This window comes from Thermobia domestica, chromosome 2, assembly GCF_964235325.1.
Source record: "Thermobia domestica chromosome 2, izTheDome1.hap1.1, whole genome shotgun sequence".
Lineage (NCBI taxonomy): Eukaryota > Metazoa > Arthropoda > Insecta > Zygentoma > Lepismatidae > Thermobia > Thermobia domestica.
This window is the reverse complement of record NC_137455.1, coordinates 98,401,291-98,427,099: the sequence shown is the minus strand read 5'-3', so window position 1 is coordinate 98,427,099 and position 25,809 is coordinate 98,401,291. Positions and strand designations below refer to the sequence as shown.

The window sequence follows — 25,809 nt, the reverse complement described above, 5'->3', positions numbered from 1 at the left end:
ATTAAAGGCTGGAGATTCCAAGATCTGTTTGTTCCGAATTTGAGCCTAGCTCAGAACATGGATGTTGTGTATTATCCTTTCGCAATTCATGTCATCATCATTCCTTCATTTTAATCGTCTCATTTACCCTGAAAGGACAGAATCGTGAGACGCAATCTAACAGAAAGTGCAGACATTGAGTGGTGTTCTACGTATCAATGACAATCAATGCTAAGCAGATGACATTTTGGGACCATTAGTCCCTCGTAAGTTATTTAACACAAAAAGAATAGCAACAGTAACAACAAAGATTTTTAACTAACAAATAGAAGAATTGCTTGAGTCTATAACCAAACCACTTAGCGTTACAGCCCGTTTTGTGGGCCATCCGCTAGCGACCGGCTGAACTACATCCAACCTAGCGGCGAGCACAGCGCGCTGCGACGCCCTGTCCCTAAAAGGCGTATTAGGAGCTTTCTATTCTATACCTAGTGATCGTCACGTCTTGTTTTCACATGACTCCCGAGTTTGCCTCACGACGCTAGGTGGATGTCGAAAATTGGGATGCACCGGCCGGGAGTCGAACATGGAACTACGTGGACTTGAGTCCAACGCTCAGTCAACATTGCATCTACAACCACTAGAAACAAATATAGGCTATTTATTACTTGAATTGTGATCATTCATGTTTTGACATCCCATCCAGATTTACAAAGGTTGACATATATTTTTATCATTGCAATAATAATAATAATAATAATAATAATAATTCTTGTTGATCTTCGAAAAGTTAAGTTCTTATAACTAGACTACTTTTTAAAGGTACCGATTTTTTTAAAAAAAATATATTTTACTTGAGCTTTCTCACACAAACACAAGCACAAATCACATTACTATATTTTATATATTCCAGGCAAAAGAAATTATCGATCAAGATACGGACTTGGCACGCAAAAACGGAACAACTCTCATCTGTGTGACCCATTTACATCTCTTTACTCTTTTGTATGTATATAATGCACCTGTATTAACCTCAAATGCATTTTTTATTTTCCAAAAGGATAACGTGCAGATGGGTACAAAATTTACAAAGCTGGATAAATATCGGTATGAACAACTTGCTTTGCGTCAAACTTGCTTTTCCTTTGCGTGTTTTTAGAGGATTAAATAGCCTTGTCGCAATTGTTCTCTCGAGTATTAAAGAGACACTTGCTGAATTCCGTTCGTCAGCTGATTGCTTTGTGCGCAAAACCTTTTGCGCAAGGTGCAGGGGCCATCTTGGAATTTGAGCTGCTGTGACGCCGACAGGTGCGAGGTTGAAGTGTGTGTTCGTGTCAAGGCGTGTGGACAATAGTATTTCGTTTAAATTCAATATATAATGTCAACTAAAGCTGAAAGGGATAAACAAAAGCTTATTCAGGAGAAATGTCAAACACTATTGACGGAAATGCTACGAGATGATGACAACAAATATTGTGTTGACTGCGATGCGAAAGGTAAGAACTTCCGAAGGAGAAATCAGTAGATACAAGCCAATCGGGCGTGTAAACGTAGCACATACAAAGCTGATAAACTGAAAATAGTGAAATTATTTTTTAAACAGATCACTGTAGTTTAATTTCATATAAAAGTTTTTACTTATACGGCGGTTATTATATAACTAGAATTAAAAGTATTTAAACGGTGCGAGAACATGTTTTTGACAGGGCAACAGCTTTAATATTTTTTCAGGTTATCACAGGAAGTGAGTGTATCGCGATATTCTGATTTTCTTTTTGATTGAAAGTATGCGTAATTAGTATAATGTTGATTACACAAAACAAAAAAAGCATGGATCAACTTACTTGATATTTAAAAGAATCTCGAAATGTTCGATAATGATCTGTACTTTGTACAAACAAAACTGTCAGAATCGTGCAGGTTTACTTTTGGCACATCGCTCGAAATACTTGTTGAAGAGTTAAAATTCTTTCACGAATTTCCTTCTTATTGTCTCCTAAATGATTTGAGCTGGGCGAAATTAAAAACTCTCACTTGCTTTAGATAAAATTCAATCGGGCCGTCAGAAGTTAATTGTTGAAAAATTACAATTCTTTTACGAGTTGCGTATAAATACGGCGTTCATATGTATGGCATAACTACAGTGCAAAAACTGCAAACCAACTAATACTAGGTGGCCATGTTATCTGAGTCAGGTATGATGAAGCTGGTGTTTCCGTACAATAGCTCGGGGCTGCGTCCGAAGAAAGGAGGCGCGTCAGCGAGGGTAGGGAAAACGAATCGGTTTTGGTAATGCGAGTTTCAGTAGCACCTGTCATGGTTACGTACTACTAGAAATACGCCGCCGATGGAAAATAGTATCTAATATAGTTATCTTTCATATGTACTCAACTCACTTACTTTACCCGTCGTAAAGCAATTGTAATGATTTTACAGTAGTAATCCTACACTTTTAAACCTAAAATATAGATGTATTACTTTGTATTTAATTCTATCACCTGGGGAAATTTGTTCTTTATAAATATGTATCTTCATGCAAAGTATTGAATTTTACCTGTGAATCTTACAAAATGTGGTGTGCCAAAAATAAACCAGCACCTATAGTTCCGAAAGTCAATCGCTTTTTTTTTGTGTGTGTGTGTGTGTGTGTTATGAACGAGATTTTATGGTAATTGTGAAAAACATTTTTGATGCTGTAACGCTTCTCAAGTGAATGTGGATGTGAAAGTAGCAAAGAATTACGATTATTTAAAGATCCGAAAGTCGGATCACAAACTTTTGTTGTATACCGTTGTGTTCCTCTCATCGAAGTCTGTAATAATCGTGAAAAATATTTCTGATGCCGCGGCACTTCACCCCAGCCAACATACGGTAGTTCTTTAACATATCAAGGTATATAGAAAAGCAAAAGACACGACACACTTTACTGAACGTTCAAGACATCGTGACACACTTATTTGATATTTTTATTATAGATAATAATAATAATATTGTTATAATTGTAAAACCAATTAGTTTTTAATAATGACTGTACTGGGCGTTATTGTTGCCGCTGAAGGTGTTGACTGGTTCGGTACAGTCTATCTCGATTTTAATAAATTATTATTAAATTCTTCATGATTTTTATATTCTAAAATTTCGCGTCACACCTTATGGCACTTCGGGACACACCAGTGTGTCGCTATACATCGGTTGAAAACCACTGAGTTTTGAGATGTAAGCCAAAATAGCTACATCTATTAAACATATTGAAGGTCATCGCGGACGAAAATTCTACAACGCAGCCCTGCCCAAACCCGACAAGACCAATAAATAAATTCCTTAATTAAATTAACAAAAGTAATAAAGATAGGACCCGAACCTGATTTCTTCTGAACATAGATCCGTGCTGCGCACCTGTAGGATTATTACACCTTCTATTACTCAATGACTTCGTTATCCGAGAACAAGTTGCCATTAAATGTATGTCTCAGCCTCTGATCAAACATTGGCAGATTCAACTTCCGTTCCACATCTGTTACATTAACGCAAGACTCGTCATTTCTTACAGGCCAGTATAATATATTTTCATTATCATATCTTACAAACTTAAATTACAATTCCTCGGATTTTACTTGCAAAATGTTTTCAATAAAATACTTCATTTCTTTTACCAGCAAAAGAAACTGGTACCCAACTGAGAATATTTGCAATTCCGAATTTGATCATGTAGTAGCATTTATATTTTCATCTGTATGTTCTGTGTCTATAAATGACTCTTCAATCAAATGAAATTTTTTCATTGGTGAAGAGTCTGGTGAAATTACTGTACACTCAATTACATGAGAACTGTAATGAAAGTAGTGGTAGTTGCGTGTGTTAACGAATGTCGGAAATTTCCATGGTGTGAGGTATCCACAGGTGCAAAAGTTTCGACGTATTAGCAGTAATGTTGTCCTGACTGCAGTAAGTAACGTGGATATTAGGGCACAATGTCGGAGCACATTCTCCAAATTGCAGGGCACACTTCGGATCAATTTGTCTTGCCCGTGTAGCTTCCCGAACATGCCCCTTCAATTCACCAGTTCCACCTATATGATCAATAGGTCATTTCCCATAGGCTGTTGACGAAAAGTGCCATGATATTTCTTTGTCCTACAGAATGGTTAAACAGAGAGAGTATTTCTGTTTAAAATGTGCTGTAATATCCGACTGGTAATGAATATACCGGTATTTTATTACTAATCCCGGATGAGTGTTTGAAAGGTATTCAAGAAGTTAATATGTGCAGTGGAAAATTTATCATGTTGCGTGTAGTTAGAAACAGTAGCATATGATTCGTATGGTACTCCTTTATTCTAATGAACGTAGTACAGTATTGCAATATACAAAGAACAACTATAGAAATCCCGATGTGCAGATTGGAATTCATCTAGATATTGAAAGCAGTAATTTTCACTGAAATCCACACGGTATGTTATAGTATATTTCGTGGCTGCAAGTTCTGTTTCTGATTTTCGTAATGAAAAGATTGACTTCTAGAAATGAAGATATGCTGAACAAATTTAACAACTTTTCTTTAAGCGTTATCAAAGCATCTTCTACAGTTCTAGGTTTTTTCTTACGGCATGTTCTGTTCTCACCATCACCCTTAACCTATTGGTGATGCGTTACTTCTTCACTTCTTTTGTCAGAAAAAAAAGTTCGTTAAGTATTTATCTTTTTGCCGCCTCCACAGGTTTCACACTAAGACACCATACATTTTACTATGTTCGCATCACACGATATTTGTAACCACACTTGAAATGCTTTTCGGGAAATTGTCAAATGACGGGAGTAAAATTCGAATGTTTTAGTGGTAAATACACACCCAAAGATTAGACGGAGTTACGGATCTGAGAACATACCTCGGCCGAATAATAATAATAATAATAAAGTAAGCCCTATTTTCATATCTAGATGGTTTTCTTTGGATTCCTGGTATGTTTCTCCTAATATGCAAGGCAAATAATATTTCTGAATTTGGTTTTCTTGCCGTCTGCCTGAACTATCATTATCGTTCTCTTGGTGCCTGATAAACATTGTCATTGTTGTAGAAGTTTATCACAGTATTTTTTACTACCTTGAAATATACTTCGTGTGGAACTGCTGTCTTATAATGATGAAGAACTTTCACGAACTTCTACAAACTCTCATGCAAGTTTTTTAACAACGGCCCCTTTGTTTTCTGGTTATGTGAGAAGAACACACTTTTTTTTTTTTTTTTTTTTTTTTTTTACCTGTATCATCTTTGCTCTTCCGTACGAGTCTTCTTCAGTTTTCTTTTTCATCACGTAATCGATTTTTTTTTGTCTTTTCACTTTCTTCTTGTATTCTTCATATTTCCCTTCTTTAGTTTCTCTTACCTACTTCTGCTTCCCTTCTGCACCTGAAGTACGCGTGTCTATAATACAGCACTAGAAATCTAGGAAATTACTCATCCAGCATCACATAACATGAAATACACGTTAAACATCAAATCAACCTATTGACATATAAGGGCTAAGTACGGAAGATGACCGTTTAGTTCTCCAAACCCTGTGCACACTTTTTCACTGAAAGGCAGGTTTTAACAAGGTTTTAATACTAAATGTATATCGTGCTAAGACTGTTCGCATTTAGTATTAAAGTAGGCCTAAGCAAATCTACCTATCGTTGATTAGACGGGACAGGACGTTTGGGCGCGAGGTACATAGTAAAAATCACAATTTACGACATATAAAGTAAGCTAGGCACTGAAAACTAAGCGCCAATCAAGATATATACATTTCCTACACTTCTATCTTTATCTCACCTCATTTATCTGTATATTTTCTATCTCTATCTTATTTATTCATCTAAATTAAAGAGTTTAATGCCTTTGTGGCATTTGTTGCCTAACCTCGTCATGGATTGATTTTTCGCTTGTTCACGATTCTTGTACTTCTGATCTAATGTTGATCTAATTTTTGTAATATATAAGAAAGCTAGGAAATGAAGGAATCCGACGAACTGTTAATAATTTTTTTAATGTTAAATAAAACATATTGCTTTAATTTTTGTATTTTTTTTTTTTAAAGTTAATAATTACATATTTATGAATATTAAAATTTGTTTTCTTTCGTATTACGTTTGCCAAACTCTTCTCTTCCTTAAGTCCAATAAAGAACTACCAATAAAAGATTTCAGCGTAGTCGCTAACACTCTCGCCTTCGGTGCGATCGGTACCGGGTTCGATTCCCAGTGGGGGCACTCGGTTGAAAAAGTGTAACACGCTCTTTCAGGCCAGCCACCCTGAATGAGGTTTTCCTGGGTTTTCTTCATTCACATCAGGCAAATGCCGGGGTGGTACCTAATTTATAGGTCCAGGCCGCTTCCTTCCTTCCCCAATCCTTTCTTCCTTCCCTTTCCTCGGATAGGGGGCCGCGGTGGCTCAGTGGTAGAGCGTTCACCTCTGGTGCTTGGGGTCCCGGGTTCGATCCCAGCCCCCGCCAAGTGAACTTTGTGGTGGACAAACACCGTGTGCGTGGGTTTTCTCGGGGTTCTCCCGTTTCCTCCCACTTTCTTCATTCCACCATTTCATTCATTACTCATCATCACCGTCTCCTTTAGCCTAACCGGCATAACCGTGGGACGTAAAACTCAAAGATTTCATTTCATTTCTTTCCTCGGATAGTGTGCTCCCTCAAACGTGACGGGATAAATGGCCTTAGATGCCGAGAGCCCAGAAATCTAAAGATCCTATATCCTAATCGAGTTGAGGGAAAGATATTTTGCATACATGGTGTCTAAGACATATTTCGCATACAGGATGTCTAACACATTGAGTTTAGGAACTGTAGTATGCCGTATTTCTGGTATCACTTTTTTTTTTTTTTATTAACATTCTAATATAAAAATCAAAACTTAACACACATTTTTTTCGTCCCATTGTAAGCATTTAATCTGCATTAAAGAAAGTGGCGAAAGAAAAAAAAAAAAAAACAACGATTTCAAAGTGAAAAATAATAGTTAAGTGTACATATATTGGTCATTTAGCCACTAGAAATGTGTTTGACATTCACACTTATTGCGTAACTACAGTAGAAGGCCTGCTTTAAGTTTTTTAATGGAATAGGCTCACTATGTATCAGGGTGGATTGATTTAAATCAGTCTGATTTAAATCACGATTTAAATCAAGATTTAAATCACTTGATTTATTTAATAAAAATCGTCGATTTAAATCGAATTCCGACATCAATTAATGTAAAGTGAAAATAAGTAAAATCCCGTTTCTGTTCTGTTATTTCGATTATGGAAGTTAGTAATCATAATACAATGAGACTCAGATGTAGAGTATAGTATGAAAACAAGTGTCATACAGAGGATAATTAGGGAAAATCCCGTTTTGAACAGGTAACGGATCAATCCTGCTTTATTCTTTTCGTAACATTGGGTTTGAGTTTTAAAATCGTTAACTATTCCATCGGGGAAATCATCATCGACATTTAAGACGAAAATTCTCTTTTGTGTGTGTCTGTTTGTTCCCAGACAACAGGGCATATTTAGAGGGGTGCTATTCTCTCTCCAGATTTTTTTTTTTTTTTTTTTTTTTGTTAATTTTATAACTAGGCGAAATTTATGTATTTCATGCCGCAAGCTAGTTCTGAGTTTTTATAAATACGCCCCTGCCAAATATCAGTAACTTTTGTGAAAAAAAGTGTTATTTTGATAAACGTTGCTGTACTTTTTCCTTAATGCTTAACCTTTTAAATTATATCACCCATTTTTAGGTGATAGGGTAGGATCTTCATTTTTCAATTACAAAAGTACCAATAAGGCTTTTTACTTCGTTTTCTTCAAGACTGGAGGCATTTTAGAACACGTTACATATGCTTTCACGCCTTTCTGTGTTGAGGCATAGTGTGTGATGACGTCATAAATTTGAAAAGATATTTTTTGTTATGCGTATTATCAGTGTTGGGAAGTAACGTAACGCAAGTAACGCGTTACTTTTTAAGTAACGTTTCCGAGTAACGCGTTACATTTTTTCCAAAGTAACTGTAACGGTAACGCGTTACAAATTTTTAGGTAACGTACCTAGTTTGCGTTACTTTTTTCCCGTTACATTTCAGATGAGTAACTACAATATATGTATATTTTTTTTTTCGGAAACAAATGTTTCTTTCCTGTAAGTGAATTTCTCAGAATGAAACAATCGAGCATGAACTACGTATGTCAGTGACCGACAGTCACAGACACACAAAGAAACAGATAAGTTCGTAGTGCCACTTGCTGTTTTTTGAAGATGAGGACAGCCTTAGGGAAAGCATGTGTACTGATTGCAAACACCTGAAAGATTTTGTCGTAGATTTTGACAGCTCCAAATCAATATATTCAGTGAGTAAACTAATACAATGATACCGGTAGTCTATTTTACTTTGATTGGTGTTGTTTTTATAAAGATGGAGAACGAAAATATTTTACCATTCGAACATTTAAAACAATACCTTTTTTCTTAAGAGCTGAGGATGATGGTGGATAGAATTTAAAAGTAAAGTGTCTGAAGTGCCCCGGCGGAAAATATTTATCAACAACTAGGATGCCATAATTAACGATTTAAAGTAAGGAGTTAATATGAATAAACTGTGTTTTGATGAGCAGACCTACTTTATTACTAGAAAATAGTTTGCTGATGGTATGTAATATTGGAGTTCTTTCAGATCAGTTTGCTTATCCTAGAGTCCCGTTGATTATAGAGTAGTGTAATGTTTCTCTATATTATTTATTTTTAATTTTACATAACATTGTTATTATTATATAATTAGTTTAACAGAATAATAATAAGCAACCACTTTTTCTAACGTTAGGGATGAGCACGAGTCAAGCTAAAACTCGAGTCGACTCGAATTCTAGTCGAGCTTCGAGTCAATCAAGGGTAATATCCTCGAGTCGAGTTCCGAGCCGATTCAGTTTTTCGCGTCGAGTTTCGAGTCCAGTCGAGTTTGATAAATGGGTCGTTCGTTTTAAGTCGTCTTGAAACCATGGCCTGGTTACACTGGAAAACGAAAGCCATGAGAAATGTAAGCTAAACAGTAATATGGAATACTTTTAGTGTTGCTCACGAGAGGGGACACGGCTCGCATCTCGTCTCGTCTCGATAGCGAGACTACAAGAGATTTTTTATAACAAGCTCGGCTCGTTTCGGCTTAGCTCGGTTTGGAGAGGGCTCGCTTGGGGTGAACCATCGGCTCGAGCTGGCTTGGTAGGGATGAGCCATTTGCTCGGTAAGGCTCAACTGAGCCGAGGGTTCTAGCCGAGTCGGTTGGGTGAACTGTTGGCTCGGCTCACTTCTCGGTTCGGATCGATAGTGAATGAGCTATGAGCTGAGCTGCTCGAACCGTTGACAATTCTAAACCCGGACCGAGTGGTTTTGAAGATATTTGGCCAGTGCCCTCTAACTTTCAACTGTGTTTGGCTCGAGCCCGAATACTCAACCTAGACCATCAATCCAAATTTAGAAGCTTGTGAACAATGTCCTTGACTCCTAGACTTCACGACTACCGAGGTTGGCAATCAACTAGTTTCTTAGTATTCAAATACAAACCGACTATCTTTCTTTTAATATACAGTGTTGTTATAATAATAATAATAATAATAATAATAAGTTGTAGTATTAGTAGTGTCATTAATAATAATTATACTGTTTATGTAATATACTTAAAGAATATACTCGAAACTACACACCGGATTTGGCCCCGGCGTCGGGATGTGGCGCCCCCATCGCCCAGTTCTTCGGAACTGCAATCAGCCACTGGTCCTCCAGGTTGGGGGTTGGGTTGGGCCGATCACCCAATCTGTAAAAATACCGATCGCTGCAGAAACCAAAAATGCCTCGGATGAAGCCGGACGGATCTTCTGACATGACCCCTGCATGGATATGGACATGAGCTTTGGTTGCTATTGGACGACGCTGGACCCGGGATCGTGAGACCGAGGAGTGAAACGTGTTTGCACCCAGCCGGACCGGATGGAGTGATGCCCGGAAAGGGAAAGCTGGGAGTATGCAGCGCAGGGATCTCCGAAGAATCACTGATCTCTTCCCCAGACACGGTGGGACGTGGGTCTTCTCGAAAGTACCCATCAGTCGGTGTTTCAAGTGGCCCTGGCTCCTTGTCAGCTTGACTTGGAGTCACAGCTCAGCTTGTTGACAAGGGTGGAGCAGGTAGGACCTGCCCACCTCGTTGGACGCCTCGAACGATGACGGGGAAGTTGAGAAGACTTTGGGTTTACTATACCTATGGCTCTGCATCAAACACCTTCTTCAGAAAATACTCAGCAAAGCAAAGTAAAGACAGTACCCAGATATTTAGTCATTGCAGATAAGTCAGACGCGACAGCTGGTTCTCTACAAAAGTTATCGCCGTTCATCATTTATAAACAGATTTGCCATATTGCCACGGGTACTTTCCCGGATGGCCACATCAAGAAACTCCGTAATGGTACCTTGTTAATACAGACTAATGATAAGCAGTGTACTCTTCTTTTGAAGTGTCAACAGCTTGGATCGGTGCCTGTTGTTGTTCAACCCCACCGCCAATTGAATGTTAGTAAAGGAGTGATTACCTGCAGGGATTTGCACGATGTACCGGTGGAGGACATTCTGGAAGAGCTCCGTGACTCAAATGTTATGGACGTGCATCGTATATCTGTGAAACGGGATGGGCAACTGGTAGCCACCCATTCCTATATTTTGACATTCGATCTACCTACCTTGCCGCCTACTCTGCGTGTTGGCTACCTACAACTGAAGATCCGACCATATATACCGTTGCCATTGAGATGTTTTAAGTGTCAACGCTTTGGTCATTCCGCCCCCACTTGTAATGGACCCGCCACTTGTGGTAACTGTGGTGAACCTTCCCATGGATCTGACAAGTGCAACGCCTCTTCTAAATGCGTTAATTGTAATGGTGCCCATCCTGCTTGGTCCCGGGACTGCCCAAAGTTTACAGAGGAGAAAGCGATTAAAGAACTGATAGTCACTGAGAAGATCTCTGCTGGTGAGGCCCGCCGCCGCGTGATGCCCAAGCTGCCTGCTGGTGGCAGTTATGCTTCCAGAGTATCCTTGACCACGACTGGCACCCAAACCTGTAATGTAAGCACCCAGACCACCTTTGCTGCTGCTTCTGCCGCTGGCTGTACTTGTGGAGCATCTCTACCATCTAGTGCAAGCAAGTCTACGGGTACCATGACTCGTTCGCGGCCTTCTCCGTCGCCAGCCTCTGCTGCAGTACCTACCTCACCTCGCTCTCGACGAGAGAAATTTCTAAAAACTATGCCACCTGCTACTTCTACACCTCCGAAGGACAAGAAGAAAGGTTCTCAATCGACGCCTGTTTCCACCGGATCTTCGAAAGCGGCCCGTCAGCCCTCTGTTAGTTCTCCCAACTCGAAGAAACCGAAACCATCTTGCAGTCCCTCTGCTGATGATGCCTCTTCTATGGATGGTGTGGAAGAAGACACCTGCGAAACTTTTCACGAGGTGACTCCGCGACGCCGTAAGAAAGGCAGTGGCAAATTTCTTGTGGTCGATTCTGTTTAAATCATGGCCCTGCTTCAATGGAACCTCAACGGCTTTTCCACTCACCACGAAGAATTTCGACAGCTTCTCTCGCTCCTGGATCCGATTATCTTCTGTTTACAAGAAACTCATTTCACACCCACCACCAACTGTATCCTTCGTGGCTATACTGTCTATCGCCAGGATAAGCTGACTGACGGTCGTGCTGCTGGCGGTGTCGCCATTGGTGTCTCTGGGCTCTATTATTCTACACTGCTCCATCTAACTACGACCCTTGAGGCGGTTGCAACACGAGTGTTTCTCCCGCAGCCTGTTACCATCTGCTGCGTCTATCTCCCGCGTTCCATGGCCTTCACTGCCGCTGATCTGGACAACCTCTACAGCCAGCTTCCAGCTCCTGTCATTCTGGTTGGTGATTTCAACGCCTACAATGTCTTGTGGGGATCTATCCGGACTGACCCTCGTGGCCGAGCACTGTCCACTTTCATGGCGAACCAGCCCTTGATCCTTTTGAATGATGGTAGCCCAACACACTTTTCCGCTGCAACGGGAACCTTTTCACATATTGACCTGTCTTTGTGTAGCCCAGCCTTAGGAGCTCAACTGAAGTGGCGCGTACACCCAGATCTTTGTAGCAGCGACCACTTTCCCATTGTACTTACCGGACTCCAGCTCCCTCTACCGGGACCGTCGTCTCGCTACAACCTGCGTCAGGCTGACTGGACACACTTTGCTGCGGCCTTTGATTTTACACCGGATCCTAGGTGGTCTGTGGATACATACTGTGCAGCTCTTCACTGCAGCATCCAGATGGCAGCTGATGCGGCTATTCCTGTCCATCATGGTCTTCCTCGTCGTCGTGTTGTTCCTTGGTGGTCTGCAGAAATTAGCCAAGCTATCCGTGCCCGCCGACGAGCCTTGCGTGCCTTTCGACGTGCCCCTAGTGATTTCAAGTTAGCTGAGTTTCGCCGCCTCCGTGCTCGAGCACGGTATTTGATCAAGCAGGCTAAACGCCGCAGCTGGCGTGTGTATGTCTCATCGCTTTCTGTGCAGAGCACCATCTCCGAAGTGTGGTCTAAAGTTCGCCGTCTCCAAGGACAATCCTCATCTACTGGTGTTCCGGCCTTGCTTATTGATGGTCATCTTGTAACGGAGCAGGATCGCATTGTGGCGGATTTGGGTCGCCATTTTTCTGATGTCTCCAGTTCTGGAAATTATCCTCCAGCCTTCCTGCCTGTGAAACAGCGTGCGGAGCGTGTGCCCCTTGCCTTTCGCTCTGATAACAGCGAGAGCTACAATGCACCTTTTAGTGCTGAAGAATTGTCTTCTGTTCTACGCTCTACGAAGGATACTGCCCCAGGTCCGGATAATATTCACTATGCTATGCTTCGGCATCTCCCTCCTCAGGGACTCCACCATCTTCTTACCCTCTATAACCGGATCTGGACTGAAGAGGTTTTTCCTACTGCCTGGCGGGAAGCCTATATACTCCCGATCCTGAAACCAGGCAAGCTTGCAACGTCTTCTGCCAACTATCGGCCGATTGCCCTTACCAGCTGTCTTTGTAAAGTCCTCGAAAAGATGATCAACGCCAGGTTGGTTTGGTTTCTGGAGCATCATGGCCACCTCTCCAATTGTCAGTGTGGATTTCGGAGGTATCGTTCCACGACCGATCATCTTGTTCATCTTGAGACTGCCATCCAGGACGCCTTTCGCCACCAGGAGCATCTTGTCGCCATCTTTTTCGACCTGGAGAAGGCCTATGATACGGTCTGGCGTTATGGTATCTTGCGGCAATTGCACGCATGGGGCGTGCGTGGACATATGGGATTTTTTCTCCAGCATTTCCTCCGCGAGCGCTCCTTTCGAGTGAAGCTTGGATCCACATTGTCTCGATCTTTTTCTCAGGAGACTGGTGTTCCACAAGGCAGTGTTCTCAGTGTGACTTTATTTGCTGTGGCTGTGAACAGTGTTATGGCCGAACTTTCACCTTTTGTGCCTGGGCTGCTGTATGTGGACGACTTCACCATCTACTGTCGGTCACATGACCTTCGCACCATCGTTCGCCAGCTACAACTGACGCTTAACCACCTTCACCATTGGTCTTCCCACACCGGCTTTCAGTTCTCCTCACTAAAGACGAAATGTGTCCACTTCTGTCGTCTGAAGAACTGTGCTTTCAATCCGGATCTTTATTTGGGCCCTATTCGTCTGTCATATGTGGAGAGTGTTCGTTTTCTGGGCCTTGAGTTTGATCGCCGCCTTGCATGGACTGCCCATATTCGCCAGCTGAAGTATAGTTGTCTCCGTGCGATGAATTTGCTGCGCCTGGTTTCCCATACCACTTGGGGTGCTGACCGCGTTGTGCTGCTTCGACTGTATCGGAGCCTCATTCGCTCTAAGATGGATTATGGTTGTGTAGCGTATGGCTCTGCCCGTCTGTCTCTCCTCCGTCACCTGGACACTGTTCACCATCTGGGTCTTCGCATTGCGATAGGTGCTTATCGCACAAGTCCGATCCTCAGCTTATACGTCGAAGCCAACGAACCATCTTTGGATCATCGTCGCCAGTTGTTGCAGCTGAGATACTTGCTTCACCTGCGAGCTTCCATTGATCACCCGTCTAGTTTCACCCTGGATGCTGGTGCTCGTCTTCAACGCTATCAAGCCAGACCCACTTGCACCCGGCCTTTTGGCATTCGTGCCCTTGAGCTTTTAGCTGACCTTGACGTCGATCTCCCTGCGCTTTCTCCGCTGGGTTTCCTGCCTCTTCCACCTTGGCAGCTTTTGAAGCCTGTGATCAATCTCCACTTGTTGAGGTTCAAGAAGGCGACTACTACCGATTTGGAATTTCGGCAACAGTTTTTGTGCCTCCTCGCCTCTTATCGAGGCCACAGTCTTATCTTCACTGATGGGTCCAAGCAGGCTGATGGAGTCGGAAGTGCTTTTGTCCTGGAAGCCCACCGTTTCAGGTTCCAGCTTCATCCATTCTGCACAGTATTCACTGCAGAGCTGGTTGCCATCTTGGAGAGTCTCCACCATATCCGCCGTCGCCATCTTCGCCGTGTTGTGATCTGCTCTGATTCCAGCAGCGCCTTACATAGCCTAGCCGATGTCACTTCTACGCATCCGCTGGTCCAGCAAGTCCTCCTTACTTGTCATGCACTACTTGCTGAGGGCTATGATGTAACGTTCTGTTGGGTGCCTGGCCATGTTGGAATCCCTGGCAATGCGTTTGCTGATGCTGCTGCGAAGGAGGCTGCTGTTGCTGGTCGACGCTGTCTTCTTCCTGTTCCTAGCTCTGATGTCTGCTCTGTGTTTGCTCACATTCTCCGCCAACGCTGGCAATCCTCCTGGGATGAGCAGATTCCCAATAAGCTGCATGCAGTGAAGCCCCGCCTTGGAGTCTGGTCGACGAGCTCCCGATCATCTCGCCTGGAAGAGCGGATTTTGGCCCGCCCTCGGATTGGCCATAGTCATCTGACTCATTCACATCTTCTGCACCGTACGCCTCCGCCTGTGTGTCATCATTGTGGTCAGCCCCAGAGTATTCGTCACCTCTTGGTGGAATGTGTGGCTCTTGCTGCTGCCAGACGTTTGTTTGGACTGCCAGCTGACCTCGCTACTGTTCTCGGCGATGATGAAGCCACTGTGTTGAAGCTGTTCCAGTTTTTGCGGCATTTGCATGTTTTGACGGCGCTTTGAATTTCTTCTGTGTTCCAGTGCTTCCGACCTCCGATCTGTGTACCATCTTCCTTTTAGTGCTCGCGAGTGATCGTTTTACTGTCTGACCTTCACCACATTCAGTGACCAGTCTGTGTTTTCGTCGTTCATGTGACTGTTTCTTGTACTACCAATGACGGGTGCAAAAGACCTTTGTTGTCGAGGCACCCTCCCCAACCCCTTTTTCCATTCCATTCCATACCGGATTTGGCTCGAGTCGACTCGAAACTCGACCCCAATTCGAGTCGAGTTGGAGGAAATTTTTCGAATCGAGTTCTCGGATCGAACTCAAAGATGTCTGTTTCTAGTCGAATCGAGTGTCAAAGAAAACTCGCTCGTGTCCATCCCTACGAGTAACGCAGTATGACATTTTATCAATGTTACATTATATGAAAATGTTCATATATCAAGTAAAAACTTGTCCTTGCATTTACATAAAGAGATTCAGAACGCGCAATAATAATAATAATAATAATAATAATAATAATAATAATAATAATAATAATAGCGGTAGTAATAGTAGTACGGAAAATTGAAGTCATATTTTTTTCTGAATTTTAAAGTTTCGGACCTAAAAGTAACGCGTTATTTTCGAAGTAAAGTAACAGTTACTTTTGGTGGGCAGTAACGCGTTACATTTTAAGGGAAAGTAAAGTAACTTGTAACGCGTTACATTTTTACAAGTAACTTACCCAACACTGCGTATTATTATTACTTTTTGGCGGGTTACATTTTGCATTCAGAAGACTGAAATTATGCACACTCGTTCAGTGCACCCCTTAATAATTTTCAGATGTTTTCATATCTCTGCGTGGAAACAGCGGGGTTCAGAGGGGCAATTTTTTTTTTAAAAAAGGATATTTTTAACAAAAATAGCTTTTTTCGTGATTTTCCCGCCTCAGATGGAGACATACGAATGGTACTGTTTGAAAGGTACAGGTTCTATTCTGAAGAAAATGGTGTACGTACTATGCTCCTAGGATAAATATGGATGTCTCAGCAAACTGTTACCTGAGATCCTGTTTTATACGGAAATGTGGGGTATTTGGGGAATATTATTTTTCGCGGGTTTACTTTTGCACCTACAAGATCGAAATTTTGCACATTTACTCAGAGCACCCCTCAGTATTTTTCAGATTTGTTTCAGATCTCTGCCTTAAAACAAGGGGAGGGATCCACACATAAAAATTTAAAAAAAAAATATATTTTTAACAAAATTTCTTTTTTCGTGATTTACCCGCCCCAGATACATGATGGAGACGTTTGAAGGGTACCGTTTGAAATTTGTTTTATTCTGAAGAGAGTAACGTACAAATCATGATCCTAGGATAAATAGGGATGTCTGAGGAAATTTTTATATTACATCCGGGTCATCTGGGACCTTGTGGGAATGTTCTTAGCTCATTGTAAAATAGTTTCCTCACCTTTACTACTCAAGATAGAAGCTTGAAATTTTGTACACACATTTAGTACACCCATTAGTATTTCCCAGTTGATTTTGAGATCTGTGCGTTAACACAGGGGAATCCTGAGGGGATCAAACTTTAAAAAAAAAGTTTAAAAAAAATGCCGATTACTCTCAGAATTTCCTGCTTCAGGCACATGACAGAGAAATGTGAATGTTACCATTTCAAAAGCTGTTCTAAAGAGAGTGATGTATGTACCATGATCCTAGGATAAATAGGGATGATGCTGTAGTTGCTTGACTGAAAGTCTATAATTTACCTTTAAAAAGAGCCATATTTTAAAAGAGTAAAGAAACATTGTTTAGGATTGATATATGTTAACGATTGGGGATAATTCAAAATTCAACCCCAATACTTTCACTTAAATGGCATAATTAGCATTTAATACTAATTCCTAATGCTTTTTCTTCAGTTCGCAGCTTGTATTATACGAGGAGAAAGATTTGATTTAAATCAAAAAAATCGATTTAAATCAAAAAAATCAACGAAAATGATTTTTTTCAAAAAAAATCATGATTTTTTTCCACCCTGCTATGTATGTAATGCAGTCAATCATACGTAGTCTGGTCTACTTACATTTGGCTTGAAAAGTTATCAAATAAAAAGCACACTTAACTTTCGTTGAAACTTAAATTTACAAAATTTAATTGTTAATTCAGTTTAATTTTGAAATTCCAGTATTTCTAGTATGTAAAACAAAGTCCAGTATAATTCAAGGACTTCCACTACAGTAGACACCTTGTGATATCTTGATTCGAACTTAGTACTCAGCGCCTAACATAACGACTTTTTAACTCGCGCCCAAACGTCCAGTGCCCAAACGGCGGGGCCAAACGTCACGTACCGTTGATTAGAGGAACCCTAAGGTTTTATTTTCTTACACCTGTTCAAATAACGTTCGATTTAAAAGAATATTATTTTTCGTTTACAAGAAACGTCTAATTTCGTTTTCAAAATGCGAGTTTAATTTCATTAACTTCTTTCAGTTCTTGCATTTTTAGTGCAAGGTATATTTTATTCTTGTAATGAGGGAGTCCTTTTTTTTTTCTTTCTTTCTTTTCTGTTATTATTACATATTTGAAGTTTCTCTTAATTCAGGACTTACGTTAAAAGAAAGAATTGGCATGGTACTAAATTTACCAGAACTTCAAACAAGCAGTGTTAAAAATAATTTTTAAAAAATTACTGCATGAGCCGCCATGATTTCTAACCGATTCGATTCTTGAGGAAATATTTAAGGAACTGTTCCGAGGAATCAATTCTAAACTTAGTAATCGCTTCATTGAATGACTTACCTAAAGTAAAGACTCGCCAGTCCTGCATATCTTTATGTACGTTGTAAAATTATATAGCCAAATGATACAAAATTAAGTACTGATGATGCTGTTGCACCGGTAAGTAATTTCTTATATTCATTACTTAATCAAATCAAATTGATATTGCATTGTGATAAATTACTTGATTCTTTATCCGATTCTTATCTTTATCACGAACGAATTTTACCTGTAAATTTTAATTCTAAAAGATTCCCCAGTATTCTTAATCTGCTCCCGTATCTCGAGTATAGTTAAATAGATGAAAATCTCATTGTATAAGTTGCTCTGTTTCTAGCAGCTTGTGAATTAAGTAATTTATTTCGGTACTTAACATGGACTGTTAACAAAAGGTTATCCTGATTCACTTTGGTGCACAACTTTTGTTTGTAAGATCCGTTTGGAGCCTCGATGAGAGCAGTGCTTATCAGTGTAAGGCAGCTTTAGTTGGTTTCAGGGTTAGCTGGTTTAAACCATGGTTCAAAAAACCAACTGGTTTAAAAAAAAATAATAAAACGAAAAGTGCTTTATATCGTGTGAATTTCGTGGTGCCGTTTTCATATATCAAACCACCTTCATTAGTTTTATCTCCTTTTCACCTTTTAATAAAGTTGTCCCATGTTCAATTCTCGGTCGAACCTCAACCCTTGTTTCAATTGTAAACCAAGTAGCGATTCGGATGTCACTTAAAGCTAAATTCTTCTTGATAATCTTAGTATTACATACATAAAGATGTCACCCCTAAACATACGAAACGAAACCAAATTGTATATTTCTGCCTGTTGTTTCATAAAAAAGCAAAGATTGCGTAAATATATTGATAGACATGGCAAAATTTATGGACTGCTTCCGTAGCTTTCAACATTAGCTTGGGTTGGACTTTGTTTTAATTTTATTGAATGCTATCTACATATTAAATTTGAAATTTAATACCTCAGTTTTAGCGTACTGATTATGATACATTGACTTTAAAATTTTACATGAAAAGCAATAACGGGACTTGCTTTGCGTTTAAAGTAATAATAGGATTTTCCCAATGACTAAGGCGGGAGTTTCCCGATTTATATGTAATTTTGTGTAATAGTTTCACTTGTGCAACTGTCTATCTTTTGTCCTTCTGAAATGACTCTTGACGATTATATTGACAAGTACGTACAGATCAGTACAACGTATTTTTATCAGGAGTCCTTCGTGAGTGAGTCGGCAGACTCATCGCATTTAAGACCAATTAGTCCCGGTTTCAGGTCCAAATGGTGGACAATTTCTCTTTGATGTAAGCTGTGGAGAGCCGTTTAGATTCCGCTTTAAGCTTATGTGACCCCTCCACCATAACCCTGTTGTTGCATAAGAACACCGAGGCGAAACAAACTTTTTTTCTGTCCATATGTAATATAAATACATAGAACAAATTATTTAAACAAAAAAACTGTTTTTTTTGTTTTTTTAATAAAAAAACATGGTTTTTGCCATCCCTGATTGGTTTACAGATAACCCATATAAACGAAAGTAGTTTCGATTAAACAATGTACAGCTAAGCAAGAATCATCAGAAATTGTGTGAATCACACTAAAGTGGAAGTTACTCGATAACAAAGAATATTTTATGTATGAAACTGTACTACGATTGTGCAAATATAAAGTTGCTCTTCTGTCTTCAGTTATAACACGTTGATCACAATATTTTATCTTTACATAGGACCACGATGGGCGTCATGGAACTTAGGCATTTTCCTGTGTATACGATGTGCCGGCATCCACAGAAACCTAGGTGTACATATCTCCAAAGTTAAATCTGTAAACTTGGATTCATGGACACCAGAACAGGTCGTGGTAAGTGAATTTGTTCTTTTACATAACGTCTATGAATTCCAAATTGCTTACTGACAATTTTTTTTCTAATCAACACCTTGAAAACTCGTATATTTTATATTCATCGTGTTGTTATAGAATGTATGTCAATTGCTTGTAATGTATAAAGTCAACGCAACAGTGATACAGAACTCAAAATAGGTGGAAAAAACTAAACGAAATTTCTAGTTTTATGTTCCACGATTATGCCCTGTAGGCTAGAGGAGACGGTTGATTAATGAAAGGAAAGTAAATGATTATAAAATACGAGGTGATATCAAATAGTTTCGAGACTAGTTCTGTTTACGAGAAAGTACTTGATCTACTTTTACACACTATCACCTTCAAAATAGTTACCTTGTACAGCATTACATCACTCCCAACGTTTCTGCCACTGCTGGAATGTGTCTTGGGGGTCCTCTTTTCGAAACAGGTCAACCAATTCTGAGATCCGTGGTGGATTTCCTCATTCGTCTCCAAACGGCGATCTTTGAGCTAGATCTTCAGCTTCGGGAAGTTGACGAAGTTCGTAGGAGCAAGGTCTGGCAAGTGGGGTGATTCCTTAAGTGCGATCATGTTTCTGTTGAGAAACTCACGAGTGAGGAGAGCACGGTGGTAGGATGCATTGTTGTCGTGGAGCAGTCAGTTTCTCGCACTTCACAGATGCAGTCGCTTTTGCCAGATATTCTCCCTCAGACGCCTTGAAACCTGATAGTACAACTCGCTTTTGACGGTCTGGCTTCTGAGGACAAATTCGTGATGTGCAATGCCGCGATTGTTGAAAAAGACGATGAACATACACTTGGTCGAGTTGTTGACCTGTCTCGTCTTTTTCGGTCGTGGAGATGATGGGGTCTTCCACTGTGAAGGCTGTTGCTTTGTCTCAGGGTTGTACCCTTACACCCAAGTTTAATCACAGGTAATGGTCCTCGACATGAAGAACGGGTCATCTACGGCAAGCTGACGGTGTTCTTGGCAGACTTCGACGCGGTGTTCCTTCTACTCCTGGATTAGCAACCTGGGGATGCACGTGGCTGTAACACGGCGCATATTCAGATTACACGTAAGGATTGTCTGCATTGTGCTGTATGACAGCGACAGTGCCAGCAATGTTGTGGATTGTTCCCTGACAATCTTCATGCTCAAGTTGCCGAATGTTTTCGACATTTTCGGGTATTGTGCTCGTTGAGGATCATCCTGATCTCTCATTATCTTCCAGTGATGTCCTTCCGCTCTTAAAGCGCGCGTGCCACTCAAAACCCTTCGAATGACTCATTGCAGAATCTCTGTACATTTGCCGAATCATTTCAAGCGTCTCTGATGGATTTGCCCAGTTTCGCTTGTTTTCCTCAGTTGCTGTCCATGATGAAAGTTCAGTACTTACAGATTGATATCGCGTATATTGAAGTATCCACTGCAAATGACCATTTTGCAGCCAGGGCTCACTCGGGTTCTAGCTTGTTTACGCCCATTTTCTTCATTAGGCTGATGTTCGCTAAGGATTTGGACTCACTGTCTTAATGGGGCTCATGCTCGTTCAGGCTCAGGGTCGCTGTTTACTTATAGCGCTTGTTCTCGCATTGCTGTCACATATTTTTAGAGCCCAAGAGTCAGGTTCGCGAGTTCGAATATATCGAGTACCTACACGTAGATTCTAGAAGAGAATGTGTTTAATGTTATCCTAACTTGGCACAATCTTCAGTACACGTAAACCAGTCGACGTGGACCGGCATGAGCACTTGTGGGAGTATGTGAGGAAATAGAAAGAAGTCCATTCGAGGTAACATTAACATGAAGGAGTGAGATTTGTGTCAGTAGATGATATGGATGCTACATATCCACACCCTATCACCTTCAAACTAATGACTTCTTTGAATGAACCTAACTCGTGGGAAGTTGTATTACTCCAGTACACGTGTTTCTAACAATTTATGTCGCTATTTATCTGGAAATTTGTGGGTCCTGTTCGTGCTGGCGTAAAACCCAGCTGGCTACAGGATTCGACACACTATGTGGGCCATCTTTCAGTAGTTTCTGATGCATTTATATTTTGTACGGGTGCCACTAGGAGTTTTATTCGTATAGTTCTCGTTGGTTTTTTGACGCTTAGTTGATTCCCATACAAAACCAGTTTCGTTCTCCATAGCTTTTATCCACATTAAATAGGGAAGAGGTAGAATTTCATACTTTTTTTAGTAGAATTTCAACAGTTAACAGGCATTGGCTAGTTGGTACATAATGTATATGTAATGTATTTTTTGTGTTACAGATTGTACGTATATATATATATAATACCGATTATGTACTGATGCTAAAGGAGACGGTAATGATGAGATGAATGATAATGGTGGAGTGAAGAAAGTGGGTGGGAAACCGGAGAACCCCGAGAAAACCCACGCATACTGTTTTCATCCATCACAAAGTTAATTTGGCGAGAGCTGGGGTCGAACGAGGGACCCGACGCACTAGAAGTGAGTGCGTCTACAAAGAGACAATCGATCTCAAACTGATCTTCGCAAAATAACAAAAATTTGATACTAACGTTTTTAATTGTGAGATATAAGTTTGTATTATACACGTTAATATAACTTAGTACAGCACACTTGAGTCTAATTCACAAAAGAAACATCAGACACTGAAAATAAATGTTCATGACTTAAGCCACAGGCGTATAAAGAATAGAATAGCAATAGTTTTATTCAAATCATAATGTGAAGTCAGGGATGAAGGAGAATGTATCGTGGAACAGCGAATAGAATATAGAAAAGTAGAGTTCCATCCTATGTTCCTCTGCCAATGCACTTGAGAAACAGTTAAGAGACATAGATTGTAATTAAGTTCATAGCCACCACCACTACCGTAAATGCTAAATCAAAATAATAGAAGCAAATCATCTGGAATGCATTACTTACTTTTAACTCATAACATTTTGGTTAGGTTTTTGAGATTAGCTTCAGTTATGTTGATTATTGTTTTAACTAGTTTTTTGCTCTTGTTGCATTTTTTTTTTTCTAATTTAAACGAGGAATTTATGGTATTAATTAGGAATTGCCAATCCTGCACTTTTCCGCCACACTATATAGTGATGGTTGCGTTCTTTCATTCCGTTTGTATATTTTGGAAATTTAGATTTATTACCTTCAAGTACCCCAAAAATGTTCATATAGTATCAGTCACTAGTAATTTCGAACACCGACGAACTGACTTCCGTCCTGGGAATTTGTGGACGAAGTTTTCAGAAGATATTAGATTTTTCTACGTCTTACACGTTATACGAAAATTGAGAAAAAATAAATGTAACCTGTAAAAACTTAATCCACACTCCTGAGGGATGAGCGTACATTCAGGATTTGAAATTATTGGTGATATTGTTTGAACATTTGAAATTAAGATTTCAATGTAATTTAGCGTATTAACGTGTAAGGTGCATTTCCATGTATTATATTAAATGATATTATTAAATGCTTATGTCTTAAGCGCCTGAAAATATTGTGGAAAACTACAAACAGCTTAGTCGAACCAATTTCGATGTCTCCAGTGTAAGAGGAAAACTAAATCTGCTAAAGCCATCACATTATATAGTTGCCTCCAACTAAAAGACGACGAAAGAACCCGGATTTAATGGATGAATCCTTTCTACACTATATGCAGACGAAAATGTTTCCTTGCTGGATTGCTTAAATTGAAGGAAAATGAACATGTGATCAAACTTGCACATAAACAACTGTTTCTTTTATAACCAAAAACTTTCAAGAAGGCTCCTTGCTTATGTATAACGTTAAATGAAAAATAGATGTAATCAGTTAAAACTTCTTAGACGTAAAATACTGTAATTTTGAAGATAATAAGTGGAGAACCTTCAGAACTTTCGACCAAAACTCCTGAATGTGACGGAATAACCAAATCGCATCAATCTTGAATTAAGGAAAGATTGATCTTGAAGTCGATAAGAATGATGTAACAGATTAAGCAGCTTTAGTTCTACATTTACACTAAAGAAGTTTACAGTGATTTCCACAAAATTATTCGTAGCTATATCTACTAGTCCGGTGGTTCTCAAACTTTACGATAACGCGGACCCCCTGTTCATTCGGAAAGGGATCTGCGGACTCCCTTGCAATACTATCTGAAATTTCACATGGTATTAAAAAAAATATACTAATTATAATTACCACTGACACGAAAAAGATCAAGAAAAATAATGCAATGAGTAGTTTATTCTAAAGATATGTTTTGTAATGGACGAAATTTCAATTGAAGATATACTTACTTTCAATACTTTTATATATATAGTGTGTTTCAAAACAACACCGACAACTTTTGGGAGGTGATTCCTGACATCAAGATAAGACAAAAAGTATAGACCAACTTGGATGCACTAATGATTCCTTTTGGAGTTATAGGCTGCCGAGAACGTGAAAAAATGAACTTGGTAAAGGTCAATACCTCCAAAACTATGACCTACCGTAGTTGGGTCAAGACTTCATTTAGAAACTAGCATGTGCCCTATCCAAATATCTATGTTTCAGAATCCTGCGGTACTTCCGCAACAATTTTTATAGAAGTAGTTAGTGAGTACTTCAAATTATATGCTCGTCGCCAAACTCCCTCTATAAAAATTGTTGCGTGAGTACCGCAGGATTCTGAAACACGGATATTTGTATAGCGTACATATTAGTTTCTAAGTGAAGTCGTGACCCGACTACGGTAGGTCCCTTAATTTTGGAGTTATTGACCTTTTAAAGTTCTTTTTTTTATATGTTCTCGGCAATCTATAGCTCCGAAAGGAAGCATTTGTGCACCCAGATTGGTCTATACAGCTACAGTTTCTTAATCTTAAAAATACTTAGCACCTAACAGCTGAGAGTTTCATTTTATTACAACATAATTCAGTTTTTAGGCATTGTGACCTCCACTTTGATAACCACTGTACTATTCTTTAGATCGCTTAGAGGTGAATGTATAACTATATAATACGCATCCAAGCTGTTTCTGTTATTTGTAACTTACCTTCTGTTTCGTTTTTAGTGCTTACAGCAAATGGGCAATAGCAGGGCAAGAGCCGTCTACGAAGCGAATTTGCCAGACAACTTTCGACGTCCGCAGACTGATTCTTCTTTAGAGGCTTTTATTCGTGCCAAATATGAGCAGAAGAAGTACATTGCGAAGGAATGGGTGCCGCCGCCAATGCCTAAAGTCAACTGGGATCAGGAGATCGAGGAAAGCCGGAAGAAGAAAGAAACGAAGAGAAAGCAGACGAGTGGCTCTGGTGTCATTGATCTTCCGTTGGCTCCTTTGCCAAAACCTAAAGGCTCTTCAGGAAGTAGTAGCGGAAGCACAACTCCAAAACCTATACGAGCTGCAGAAATTAAGAAAGAACCAGAAAAACCTCCGGCTACAGCCACTGAAGATCTTTTAGGATTAGGTAAGATAATTGCATATTATTTCCGTAGTAATTGCTAGAGATCCTAACTTCAAGTGCTTACCACTCTGTCAAAAAGGTGTAACAACTTTCACAGGTCAGCCTTCCTGAATGAGGTTTTTCTCATGTGCATCAGGCAAATGCCAGGATGGTACTTAACTTAAAAGTCCCAGGCAGCTTTCCTCCTTCCCCGGTAGTGTGCTCTCCGTGGGACGTTATCCATCATACGAGACAGACTTAAGGCCGGTAATACCCAGAAATAGTACACATATGTTTCAAATGATAAGTTACATGGCCTTGAGCGGTCTGTTCTGTCTCATAGCGCAGTTATGCAGTTGTGGCAGGCGAACTGACTTTTCATACCATTCCGAATGTTAATAATACCAGATGCGCCACCTAGAAATATTGTATTGCTACATTACTTGCTGTCTTTAGCAAAGAGAAAAATGAGTTGTGAACACATGTGCAAACCGCATGTAATCTATGTCAATTTGTCAT

The 25,809-nt window shown here is 40.0% G+C and overlaps 1 protein-coding gene across 2 annotated transcripts in view; it reads left to right on the top strand.

The window, feature by feature from the left end:
- The first annotated feature begins 1,234 nt into the window (after window positions 1-1,234).
- The window catches only part of LOC145674312 (stromal membrane-associated protein 1-like), a 58,234-nt gene continuing 33,659 nt past the window's right edge, over window positions 1,235-25,809 (top strand). For both annotated transcript variants that reach the window (XM_081744194.1, XM_081744183.1), the window contains exons 1-3: window positions 1,235-1,475; window positions 19,738-19,871; window positions 24,918-25,314. In XM_081744194.1, coding sequence (XP_081600320.1) covers window positions 1,358-1,475; window positions 19,738-19,871; window positions 24,918-25,314 — 649 coding nt within the window. In that variant the 5' untranslated portion in view covers window positions 1,235-1,357. The remainder of the gene's footprint in view (window positions 1,476-19,737; window positions 19,872-24,917; window positions 25,315-25,809) is intronic.